This window comes from Eubalaena glacialis, chromosome 10, assembly GCF_028564815.1.
Source record: "Eubalaena glacialis isolate mEubGla1 chromosome 10, mEubGla1.1.hap2.+ XY, whole genome shotgun sequence".
NCBI classification, from domain to species: Eukaryota; Metazoa; Chordata; class Mammalia; order Artiodactyla; family Balaenidae; genus Eubalaena; species Eubalaena glacialis.
In genome coordinates, this window is record NC_083725.1 from 2,721,358 (window position 1) to 2,734,127 (window position 12,770).

The 12,770-nt window shown below is 47.5% G+C and overlaps 1 protein-coding gene and 1 pseudogene across 4 annotated transcripts in view; both read right to left on the bottom strand.

Moving 5' to 3' along the window:
• NTM (neurotrimin) overlaps positions 1-12,431 on the bottom strand; it is a 400,089-nt gene extending 387,658 nt beyond the window's left edge. For all 4 annotated transcript variants that reach the window (XM_061202238.1, XM_061202237.1, XM_061202236.1 and 1 more), the window contains exon 1: positions 12,265-12,431. In XM_061202238.1, the coding sequence (XP_061058221.1) occupies positions 12,265-12,431 (167 nt within the window). The remainder of the gene's footprint in view (positions 1-12,264) is intronic.
• Positions 210-2,538, bottom strand: LOC133098909 (nucleolin-like; annotated as a pseudogene).
• Positions 12,432-12,770: the final 339 nt, after the last annotated feature.

Here is a 12,770-nt window from a genome sequence, read left to right on the forward strand (position 1 = left end):
GTTTTGTACATGGGAGGAAACAATATAAACTCAAAACTTACAGATAAGGGTTAGCTCTATCACTCATCTCTTTAAAAAGTTTTTACGAATATCCAGTCAACACCAACAGGGTTATCTCCCTTGAAATGTTATCTATACGGATTTCCAAGTAGACCACAGGGCTGTATACTGTCTTGGAATGTCCTCAGAAGGCTCTGTCATTGAGCAGGTAACACAGTAAAAACCTCAGAGTCCTTTCTTTCAACTGGAAGAGGGAAAGACAGGGATAGAAGAAACTATTCAAATTTCGTCTTCTTTCCTTGTGGCTTGTGGTCTCCTCCTCCTCCTCTGCCTCCTCGGAAGCCTCCTCGCCCTCCAAAGCCTCCCCGGCCTCTGCCACCAAATCCACCTCGGCCACCTCTGCCACCACCTCTGCCACCGAAGCCACCTCTGCCTCCTCCTCGGCCACCGAAGCCACCTTCACCCTTAGGCTTGGCCCAGTCCAAAGTAACTTTGTTTCCATCAATTTCACCATCTTCCATGGCCTCCTTGGCAGCTTTGGCCTCTTCCTCACTGTTGAAGTCTACAAAACCAAACCCCTTGGAGGATCCAGTCTCCCGGTCAGTGACTATCCTTGCACAAATAGAGCCGTCAAACGACTCCTTTAATGTCTCTTCTGTAGTATCCTCAGACAGACCTTTGACAAACAGAGTTTTGGATGGCTGGCTTCTTGCATTAGGTGATCCCCTGGGTCCTTGCAACTCCAGCCTGATGGCTCTGTCCTCAATTTCCCTTTTATTACATGAATTTAAAGCTTCTTTAGCATCTTCAAATGATGCAAATTCTATAAATGCATACCCTTTAGATTTGCCATTCTGGTTCTGGGGCACTTTGATAAACGTTGCCTTCTCAAATACTTCCTGAAGAGTTTCTTCCGTTACACTATAGGAGAGGTTGCTTAAAACCAGGGTTTTTGATTCACCACTCCAAGTGCTATTCTTTCCACCTCTGTAGTCTTGACTTTGACCTTTCCCTCCGGTATAGTACAGGGAAATGGATCACCCATCTATCTCTGTTCCCTGCTTTTCCTCCAAGGTTTTCTCTGCATCAGCTTCTGTCTTAAATTCAATATAAGCAATCCCTTTACTCTTTCCATCCTTGCTGACTAATCTGATCTCCACAGCATCTTCAAACACTTCTTTTAATTCTTCCTGAGTAACTTTATAAGGAAGATTTTTAGCCAAAAGTGTTCTCGCCTCTCGATCTTTCTTACTGTCTTTTCCCTTTGGTTTTTCTAGTTTAATTTCATTGCCAAAGACTTTTAAACCAGTGAGTTCCAAGGCTTTTTCCAGGTCTTCAGCAGATTCAAAATCCACATAGCCAAACTTCCTAGACACACCAATTCTGACATCAACAACTGCAAGATCATTTTTAGCAAAAAGGTCACTGATACCCGTTTTCAATTCAGGAGCAGATTTACTGAAGTTCAGGTTTCCAACAAAAAGATTGAAAGATGTAGTTGGTTCTGTGGCTTCCACTTTGTTTCTTGGCTTCAGGAGCTGCTTTTTGTTTGGTCATTTCCTTCTTTCGTTTTCCAGGTGCTTCTTTGACAAGTTCTTCCTCCTCTTCCTCCTCCTCCTCGTCATCCTCTTCCTCCTCCTCGTCTTCGTCCTCCTCCTCCTCGCCATCCTCCTCATCCTCATCGTCATCTTCTTCATCTTCATCTTCAGCAGTGCTCTTTGCCTTCACAGGAGCAGCTTTTGCTGGAGCTTTCTTTCCTTTGGCTGGTGCAGTCTCCGTAGCTTCTTCTTCAGAGTCATCCTCGTCATCCTCATCCTCCTCCTCATCGTCTTCATCGTCATCTTCGTCCTCGTCATCCTCATCATCTGAGGCAGGAGCAGCAGCTGCTTTCATCACCGCTGGCTCGAATTCATCCTCCTCCTCCTCTTCATCATCCTCATCCTCCTCTTCACTGTCGTCTTCATCTTCCCCATCACTGTCCTCCTTCTTGGCATTCTTGCCATTCTTTGCTCCCTTGGCTGGAGCGGCTGCTCCCTTCTTACCAGGGGTTGCTACCAATGCTTTGCCTGGTGTGGCTCCCTTTTTGCCAGGTGTTGCTACTGCTTTGGCAGGTGTAACCGTCTTCTTGGCTGGCGTAGCGGCTGTCTTTTTGCCAAGGGTGACAACTGCTTTCTTTGCCGGTGTGGCAACTGCAACCTTTTTTGTTGGGGAAACCATCATCTTCTTTGCTGGAGTTGTGGTAGCCTTTTTGCCTTTTTTCTGAGGAATAACAACCTCTTCTCCACTGCTATCATCCTCTTCATCTTCTGACATTTCCTCATCTTCACTGTCTTCTTCTACCTCCTTTCGGGGAGGAGCCATTTTCTTGGGGTCACCTTGATTTTTACCGGCCTTTGCAAGCTTTACCATGATAGCTGCTATGACTGCGGAGTGTGTGGCGAGCGAGTGGCGCAGATGAGCCCAGAGGAAACGAAGCAACGTCGATGGCGGCCGCTGATCGCAGAGCTCGTACGCTTGGCTGCCAGCTAGAGCTCGAGACTGAGGCGAAAAGCGATCTTTGACTTCTGAGGTGGCTAATAAGATAACTGAGAAGTAAGATGCAATAGGGTTTGTCCTGATGGTCTATTAGGAAAAAAGAGAGTAATCAATTCTAACTACATTCCTACTCTGGGTCAGCTTCCTAGACATCTGTGATGGAGTCTGGGAGCTGACGACTGGGGGAGGAACAGTCATACCAGGAGCATTGTACACAGAGATTATTTAAGCAATCTCTTTATAACACCCACGTGTATCAGTTTCTGGGTTTGTATAACAGAGCATTACAATCTGCATGGCTTGAAACAACAGAAATGTACTGTCTCACATTTCAGGGGGCCGGCAGTCTGAAATCAAGGTGCTGCAGGGCACATTCCCTATGAAACCTGTAGGAGAGAATCCCTCCCTGCACCTTCCTAGCTCTGGTGCATCATGGGCAACCTCTGGCACTCCTTGGCTTGCAGCCTCATTGCTCGAATGTCTCTGTCATCACATGGTTTTCTCCCTGTGTGTCAACTCTGTCTCTGCAGGTCATCTTCTTATCAGGACACCAGTTGTATTGCATTGGGGTCCCACCCTACTCCGGTGTGAACGCATCTGAATAACTAGTTACATCTGCAATGAACCTATTTCCAAATAAGGTCACATTCTGAGGTACTGGATGTGAGGACTTCAACAGATCTTTTTTTTTTTTTTTTGTGGGTAGTGATGCAATTCAACTCACAACACTGAAGTACTGCTTTTTCCAGTTTTCATGTATAACTTGTGCACCAAATAAAAAATAATTTGCATATATTTTTTTCTTCCTCGTGGGTTCTGACCAGTTAGAATTGTTTTGGATTGAGCTTTCCTGACGAGTAAATGTGTCCAAAGATGATTATTCTGAGTACAAGAGCACTTTTCCCCTCATCCACTACATTATAGCCTGTTTGAAAGCCACAGAAGATCAAGAAATTATTTTCACACAAACCTATCTTCCTTTCCCCTATGGGGCCAGAAAAGCTTTATCTGAAGGTTGATGTCAGTTTTGTCATTTTCCATCAGCCTGGTGGTTGATGCTGTTTTCATTAAAAATTATATTATTTTTAAAAATCCATCAGCAAGATTGTAAGATTAATTCATATGTACTTTGTACAAGACAAATCTAACCTCTCAAAAGGTTTCTAAGCCAAAACATCTCACACTGACAAGGCAGCGAGTTGGCCAAATACACCCAAATAAACCCAAATAACTCAACCATGTGAATCAATGAGATTTGGGAAAAATAGATCATGAACAACTGAGACTGCTATATATAATTTAAACTACTTTAAGCCCCATAGCACAGGGTTGCAGTGAGAAGGATTGTTCCTGTAGTTCCATCAGCGAATTTCGAGATCAGTTTCTCATGGCAGACACACTGGTCTTGCCCCAGAACTGCACGGGAGAAAAATGATCAAATGCAGAGAGGCCCCCTTTTCTCTTGTCACCATTGCTGTGGAAGTCCTGAGCTGGCCTCTCAGTGAACAGGTGGGAACGAGGGGAAATGTAATCACAGGGCTTCAAAGCTGGAAGGGCTTAACAACCCCCAACAGTCAATGGCATCCCTACCCTGGCTTTCCCAGCTGACTCCAGTGGACTTGTCATGGAAGAACCAGTCTTCCAAGGAAAAAAAGGTCTACAAATCCTAAATCTATGCATGAACTCCTGACCCCATTATTTGTGTCAGATAACCTGGCTCCATAGAACCTTCCATATGTTTGTTGTTGTTTTTTTTTTTTTATCTCGTAGGAAATTCATCTTCAGAGCCATGAACTGTCATAACTTTCTGTGCAACAATCTTGTGATGAAAAATAAAGGAATACCTTTCTCCTCACTCCTTCTCTGATATAAAATAGCTCAAGAAATTATTTGAACAGAATAAGATTCCTAGGATCTAAGCAGATGTGTAAGAGAAACACAGAGAAGTATAATTAGACATGGATGGAGAGGCATTCCTCTCCTCATAGATCTTCCAGAAGCCAGACACAGTACATCTATCAAAGTGTTGCCACATGGGTGTTTAAGCTACAATAGGTTATAGTGAAAACTGCTAAATGTGTTACTATTATATGTACTCACACATGCATACACATGTGTGTACATTTATACACATGGAAAGAAGGAGACTAATTATATAATTATAGACTAAGCTTTGTGTACATCATTTCATTTTAACCCCAAACGATCCTTTGAGGTAGGTAGTAAATGTCCTCTTTATATGGAAGAATTTTTAAAACTTGCCCAAGATAACACAGAGAAAGTACTTGAGTCCGAGTTAGCAGAACCCTGTCTTAACAGTCCATTTTCTCTCTGCTACACCACTCCCGCTGGAATATGGGTTAGGAAGGTCTGGTTTGTTGAAGAGCTTTGTCTCCTTCAATTGCACTCACCTGAAACATTCCTACTGCTTCCTCCCTGCCTTTGGCTCACAAGTGCGATTTGAAATTGCATCCTAAACCCAACCAATTCTTGATTTCCTAACAACACTATTATTTGACCATCTGTATGATGTTAATGGTATTATTTATTTATTACACCAGGAACCCATAAACCTGCTCCCAAGGAAGCAAAATGATCTCAAATCATGCAAGAATAATGTTGCATTTTACCCATCAGTGGAGACTTTGAACTTAAGAGAATAAATGTGCCATTCATATTAATTATAATTTGTTCAGGCTTCCCCAGGAGAGATGCCAATGGTCCTATTCCTAGCGCAACAAAGAAGGAAATTTATGGGTGAAGGTGTCACCTATTCTGCCTCGCACTGCTAGGGCCACCAGAGAGACTGGCTTGTGGGCCTCAGAGAAGTGTGCTTCCACTTCAACGTGTGCAGTATCTCACTCCAGAGAGATACATGGTGATTCTGGGGAATTATTAACTCCCTGTGAGAGGGTCCAAGATTGCTGATATCTGAAGCAAACGGGTGGAAGAAGAACCACCCGTTTGGATAAAATCCTGACTTGAGCAATCTATGAAGATTCTATGATCCTCTGATGCGAAGGGACCTCTAGAGGCCAGCTGGGTCATTCCCTGTGTCCCCATCGTGCCACAGACCACACCACACCTGACCCACTCCCATACCCAATTCCTAAAATACCTCCAGAAAGGAGGTTCTCGTGCCCCAGAACAAGGAAGGACAACGAAATGCACTCGGTTTCTGGGAAGAGAAGAAGCTGGCAATGAAGAAAAGAAGGAACAGAATGAGGAAAGCCCTTCGGTACAAGAAGAGAATGAGCTTAGTGTTCAGACAAAACTGGTTCTCAGCCCCAGGCACGTTCACCATCCGACGGTGTGATCTGGGAAATGGCTCACTCGGCCTTCCAGTGCTTTGCTTTCGTGACCTGTAAAACTGGAATAATAACTGTATCCACCTCATGGAGCATCTATGAGCATTCAATAAGTCTCTGCTGGTAGACTGCTCAGTGCCTGTGTGACACAGAGTAAACAGAGCTCTCCCACCCAGCCAGAGGCGGAACTGACGAAGGCTAAGAATGCCAGCTTTCGCAGCAGAGGGAAGCAGCAGTTAGGGGAGAGCATGATGATGGATGTTTAGCCAGTTCTGTCAAAGGCACCCACCGTCAGCAAGATGTTTCTGCACTTAGTAGGACCAGGCGACCTCGTCTCAGGCACAGGTAGCCCCAAGCCAGGGTTCGCAGCTGCGTGATGCAGTGTGGCTGGATGTCAGCTCCTTCCCACCCTGGCAGGAAGCCCTCTTTGCGGGAGACTGATTATCACTAGCCTCATTATCTGAAAAACCAGGTGGTTGAACTCCCTGCTCTCTGTAGTCCTTTCAAACTCAAAAGAAAAGAGAAGCATTTCTGCAAAGCACTGAACCTTGCAGGTGAGGAGTGCTGGAGACCTGGCTGCCCCTCTTCTGCAAGTTCTTCAGGTTCTCCTGAGAGCCGGCAATTGTTCTTTCTCCTCCTGCCCCAAGTTCGACGGGGTTTTCAGTTTTCCCATTTTAGTTTTTGGCTCCTCAACAGGCTCTGGGTGCTTCCAGGAGCCTCCCTCCACGGCCCCATCTGTCCATGCTCTTCTGAGCCTCGGTCCACCCAATGGATGCCTGGCAAGCCCCAGAGGTGAGCAAACAGGGGTCCATCCCGGTAGGGGCCAAAGCAGCCAGAGCAACACGGGCTTCCTGAGTGGCACTGCTATTCTGAACAAGATAACTCATGAACAACAGATCAACAGTTACATGACCAGACACCCACTGACAGCAGACTCCAAATAGAAAGAAGGATGGGCAGAGAGGCACGGAAGGATGCGCCCCTCTTTGTCTTGAAAATGCTAATTTCCCTGAGGTCTACCTGGGGTTGAGTACATCATCAGAGAGTAGCATTTCTTCAAAGGCTTAAGGACTGGATAGGGGAGTGACCTGGCAGAAAAATGGCATATGTTATGGGTGCAGCTATGAGGTAACACACAATTGACACAGACCATCTGTGTCCTGGACAGAAAGACACCGGCTCAATTACTTACGTGTATCTGTAACCTCCTCAAGAGCAACCTCACACCCAACATAGCATGACCCAGACAGAAATGACAGTGAGCCAGGAGCACATCCGGGGCAAGGACAACACAAGACAACTCAGGAAAAAAGGGCAGAGAGGGCAAGGAGAAGATGGTGATCGCAGACATTCCTTCCTTCCTTCACTCAGGCAACAGTTATTTACTGATCACCTTCTACCTGCCAGACACAGCGCAGAATAAGACAGAGAAGGCACTCGTCCTCAAGGAAGTTACAACCCCGTTGGGGAAGACAGATCATGAGCAACTAACCAAATAAATGAATGGGAAAATCTCAGATACAGATGATTGCTCTGAAGAAATAATCCAGGATGATATGCCAGCATAAGCCTGGTGGAAGTGGTAGGGAATCACTTTTATTTGGGTGTCAGGAACAGCTTCAGGGAGGGGGTTCCACCTGAGCTAAGGCCAAAATGATGAAGAGCTGCCCATGGGAAGATCTGGAGGAGGCGTACCTCCACAGTGGGGGCCATGTGTGGGAAGGCTCTGTAGCAAGAGTACGTTTTCTGTGTTCACAAAACAGGAAGACGGTCAGGATGTCTACAGCAGAGTGAGTGAAGGAAAGAGGGGGACCTGCACTCAGACTTTATTAGCAAAAGCGCTGGTCCAAGTCATGTACTAGGAACTAAGGACAGAAACCCGAAGAAGGTAGAGTTCTGGCCTCAAGAAGCCATGGAGGAGCTGGAGAGACTAACAGAGAATCCATCAGCTCCGAAAACGAAATGCTAAATGCTTTCCATGGTATGAATAACATGCCACAGTCTCCTACAGCTGGAAGGGGCCCCCATGGGTTTTCTCAAGTATGGAAACCACATTGTTCTCTGCTATTCCGTGGAACTGCTATACCGAAACCCAACTTCCATCTTGTACATTTCTCAGACCTTTTATTTTTAACTCATATTTTTTAAAAAAGCACTTAGCAGATGACCCCCAAGGAAACAATTCACTTTACTGGTTGCGGCCTTATTTGGGGAATCCATGAAAACATAAAATGCATCCATCAAAGTTGTCCAGTGACATGCTGACATTTAGTGACGGTCTCTAATTAATGACACCCACGCGCCGGGCCTCTCAGGCTCTCCTGCCCCCATCAGAGGAGTGCAGCCCACCCACTGGGAGAGAGGGCGCTCTTCTCTGACCACCGGTAGACCACCCACCCACGCGATCATGGGCACATCTGCCTCCATGGCTGATGACCTCTTCAACCTCTGCGTCCACAGCCTGGCCTTTTGAGTTGGACCCAAGGCCCTGGGGTGAGAAGCCTCAGCCTCAAGCCTTTCCACAACCAACACCCAGCTCACGCCCTTAATGTAAGAACCACTCCACACATCTTAGTTGGTCGACCCCAGCTGTATAGAGGCTAGGGGATACTTTTGTTTGGTTTTCAGTCATCTCATCTGTTCAGTAAACATTTGGGAGCACACAGTGCTCAGGGCATCACAGAGCAGGATCCCCGCTTCCAAGAGCTAGCAGCTCCCCATCCACGTGGAGAAGGAAAACAGAGAGATAAACAACATTGCAAGACAGGGTGTGAGACAAAATGAGCGGAGAGACGATGCCAAGTCTCTGCAAGGAGTCGCGAGAACACAGAATGCGGTGGGGAAAGCTCGCCCTGCAAAGTCAAGGGGTCAGCATTCCAGCTCCGCCACGCGCTAACTTGTGTGATTTTAGGTAAATTCCCCTCTCCAGGCCTCAGCATCCTCATCTATAAAACAGACATAATTTAGTCTATTTCAGAGAGTTGTTGTGAGGATTAATTGTGAGTAACTAACCAATAACTGATAGTACTATTCATCATTCAACATTATTATTACTACTCCTCGTAATCTGGCTTCCAAATCTCCTAGCTGTGCAACCTTAATCAAATTATGTAAACTCAGTTTTCTCATCTGTAAAATGGGGATAATCATAGCACCTACAACCAGAGGGGTTGTATTAGGGTTAAATGTTAATGTTATGAGGTTGGATGATGGGTGAGACAGTGTGTAAAACACTTAGAATACTCCCTAATACATAGTGAGTATTGGAGAAACTTCAGTTCATGTTATTATTATTGCATATTCTATTTTATGAAACCTCACCCTTTTAAAAAAAATATGCGTGCAGACTACTGGCAGGAGGGCAGAAAGACTAGGAGACTGCAAATTGTCTGTAATTCTATTCAGACTGTGGATGCCGTATTAGGTGAAAGGTCTCCCGGTATGTCTACAAGGATCATTAGTGTTAATTGGAGGAAATAAAACATTCTAAAAAGTTTCCTCACATTAGAATCTGCTGCTGAAGCATTCGTTCTTTGGGAACTGCAAAAGATCCTCAAAAAATGAAACTGGTGAGAACAAAGCAGAATAAAATGAAATTAGAGCAAAAAAGTCCTCTGCTGGTTGAGAAGAAAACTACAAGCATGAACCTCAGGGTCACCTACGGTGACAGGGAGAGGGGTGGTTCTCAGGGCAGAGCAGGGATGGCTGTGGTCTGTGTAGCTTGGTCACATGCTGAACGAAAAAGAAAGAGGTGAGGATGGGAGGAAGGAAGGAAGGGAGGAAGGGAGGGAGGGAGGAAAGAAAGAAGGAAAGGGAGGGAAGACAAAAGAAGGAAGAGACGACCCACATACACACAATAAAAGCAAAAGGGAAATAACCCAGAGCCCTGAACCACTCGACTGTTGCAACCTGGAATCAGGTTATGTGCAAATTTAGCAATTTCTATGCAAACAAAATACATTCTGAAATTCCTACTTGCTTCTTTGCACACAGCATCACAAAATGCAGAGCCTGTGTTTGAGGGTTTAAGGGCTTCCGCTCCACAGAAGTGCAGCCCAACACGGGGGCCCCTCCTCGTCTAGTGCGGGAGGGCCTGAGGAGGACGATGGCCATCCTGTGGAGGCTTGGGCGCCATCTGCACGGTCCACCTGCTGCCCCGCTCACATCCTAAATTAGGCCCATGGCCAACAGGTTGGTGTCACGCAGATCTCAGCTCCTCTAATCCCTGCCCTGTGGGGCTCCCTCCACTGGGAGGGTCTTCCTCCTACTTGTCGGGAAGACAGTCAGTCTCAGTGGCTGGCCCTGGATGTCAGGAGATGTTCCAGGAGGGCCTTTTTATGCCAGGGCTGGGCTGAGAAAGCCCCACCATATCCCACTCCCTCCATCTACAACCAGTCAAGCCCAGTGAGTCTACAGCATGTGTGACAATGCAAACAAACGTGAGTGCACGAGAGACAAGGAGAGGGGCCCGGAGTGAGTCAGGAAGAGGCATGGAAGCAAAGACAAAGAAAGAGAAGCCAGCCGGTACACGATAACGCGATTTTTCAGAGGGGCTGCTCCAGGCCCCAGCTGAGCATCTGACAAATCCAGCAGAGTCCTGATTCTCACGAGCCTGGGGACTGCCCTCTGAAGACCAGATCCCGGCCTGCCCAAATCCCCTCATTGTTCCTATGATATGGCAGCTACGTCTGTCAAGGTCCCTTGGCTACTTCTTTATCCCCAAATCTCTACAGAGCTGACTGCCTTCCCCCTTCTCCTTGAAAGTACCTTCCCATCCGTTTCTAAAATGTTCTCAGTATGAGACTGTCTCCATCTTATTTCTTGAGGGCTATATCTTGCAGCCAAGGGTTAGGGAAAAGGGGGCATCCGGAGGACACTAAATGCCATCGACTACATTGCTTTAGAGGTTTGTTTTTGTTTTCCTTTCTAAGTAGTCTGAAATCAGGGCATATTTAAAGTTTCCATGAAATCCTTTATAAAGCAGATACACAGTTATTTCAGGTGTGAGGTGTGAAGCAGTTAGACATTTAACCTTTGCTCAAAATATTCCCTAACTCAGGGCTCAGTGGAAGAGGCGGGTTTCCAGAACCAGTGAGTACCCTGGGGGCATGAGCGTTAGCTCGCCAAAGACAAAGGAGCATGGGTGCTTGCAGACTATGACAGGCCCTTAAATCACACGCTTCCTTTGGCAATGTTCTGACAAGTCAGCTCTGTAACCCAGTGTCCCTTTTGCAACATTTTCTATCCTGTGGGTATTGCCTCACATGCACCATCCATAAACCTTAGAAGAGCTACCTTAGACAGTCACAAAAGGTGTAAAAGAGTGGGCACCAACACCAAGGTTCTCTCTCCAAGAATCTTCATGTACAAAGGATGGGAATATTGCCATACAGTCAGCTCAATGACCCAGTCTGGAAAACTTTATTTAAGCAGGCATACATTCTTCCCATGAATCTTCTTAACTTCTACCTCCTGCTGACTCTCATAAAATTCCAGAGAGTTAAGATCTCCCATTGCAATCACTAATTCTGTGTTGCCCTTCTGTGAGTGGTATGGTTTGTAGACACTGGAAATTGAGTTAGCATTTCAGGAGGCCGGGGGAAAAGGGAGACAGATTCATCCTACCTTACTCAAAACATAGTCAAGACTCTTCTTCTCCTTCTCCAATTCCTGTCAGCCTTAACCCCAGATGTCAAGCAGGACCCAAGTCAACACTGAGACCCAGTTTCCATTTGGGAGATGAGTTCTGAACATATTGCTTTAGTGAACAGCACAGCTAACCAAAGTAAACGATCTTTTCCACAGACAAATCAGACTCATCTCCATGGCTTCAATCTCAGAAAGCCATGTTCAGACAGAGAAAGCATGTCCCTCTGGCTACCAGCTCATGGCATGAAGGCACCCCAGGAAAGCTAAGACACAGTCAGACCCAGGACGAAACAGCAGCTCTGCCAGAGTACGGCAGCGGGGCTGGCAACACCCCGTGGCACAGGCAGAGTGACGGCATTCACAGAAAGCCAGACCCGGCCTTTGGGACTCATTAACGCCAGAGAAGACTGGCCACGCTGAGCCCCAGCCAGGCCCCCAGTCACCGCGGCCACCGGTTTCAGGTACAGACAATGCTCAGGCCCCTGGCCTCCATCTCAGAGACCCCCTGGCCCAGCCTCCCCTCCTGCTTACCAAGTCCTGAGCCTAGGAGGCCAGTTTGGGGGAAACATTTCATCTCTGGAACCTCTGAGCGTTTCCCTATGACCACCACCTTTCCGGGGCAGAGCACCCAGCTCAGCCACGAATTGTGCAGCCCAGGGAAGCGGCGACCTCCCTGCCAGCAGCTGCAGCAAACACACCTGCACTTCTCCCCCTCTCCCCCCATCCCCTACACAAATCACTGTCGATTCAGAGAAGAATGGCGGCTCCCTACCTGAGGGTGGCGCTCTCCCCCTGCCGGACCGTCACGTTGTCCATAGCTTTGGGGAAGGTGGCATCTCCGCTGCGCACGGGCACTCCTGTGGGTACAAGGAACAGCAGCCTGAGAGACACGACCACGAGGCACTTCCAGGGCAGGAACAGGTACCCACAGACCCCCATCCTCGACGGCCACAACTTCCCAGAACTCCGGCAGCCGCTCGGCACACGCCCCCTGGGCGCGCACAGGAAGTGGGTGGGGTGGGGTGAGGCGGGGGAGCGAGCACGGCGACCCGGAGGCGCGGGCAGGAGAAAAGCGCGCAGACTCCTGCAGGTCTGGTGTTCCTCCCCAAAACCAGCCTCAGCGCTCCAGCCTCGGAGAAGCGGTTTCCACGGAGAACATCCAAAGGGGGCTCCCTCGGTGCTGCTTCGGCCGGGAAGGTGGCCGAGAGAGGCGAAGAGCAAAGACAGGTGCAAAGGTGCGGGCGCGTCTCAGGAGCCCCTTCCTCCCGTTAACAGCTC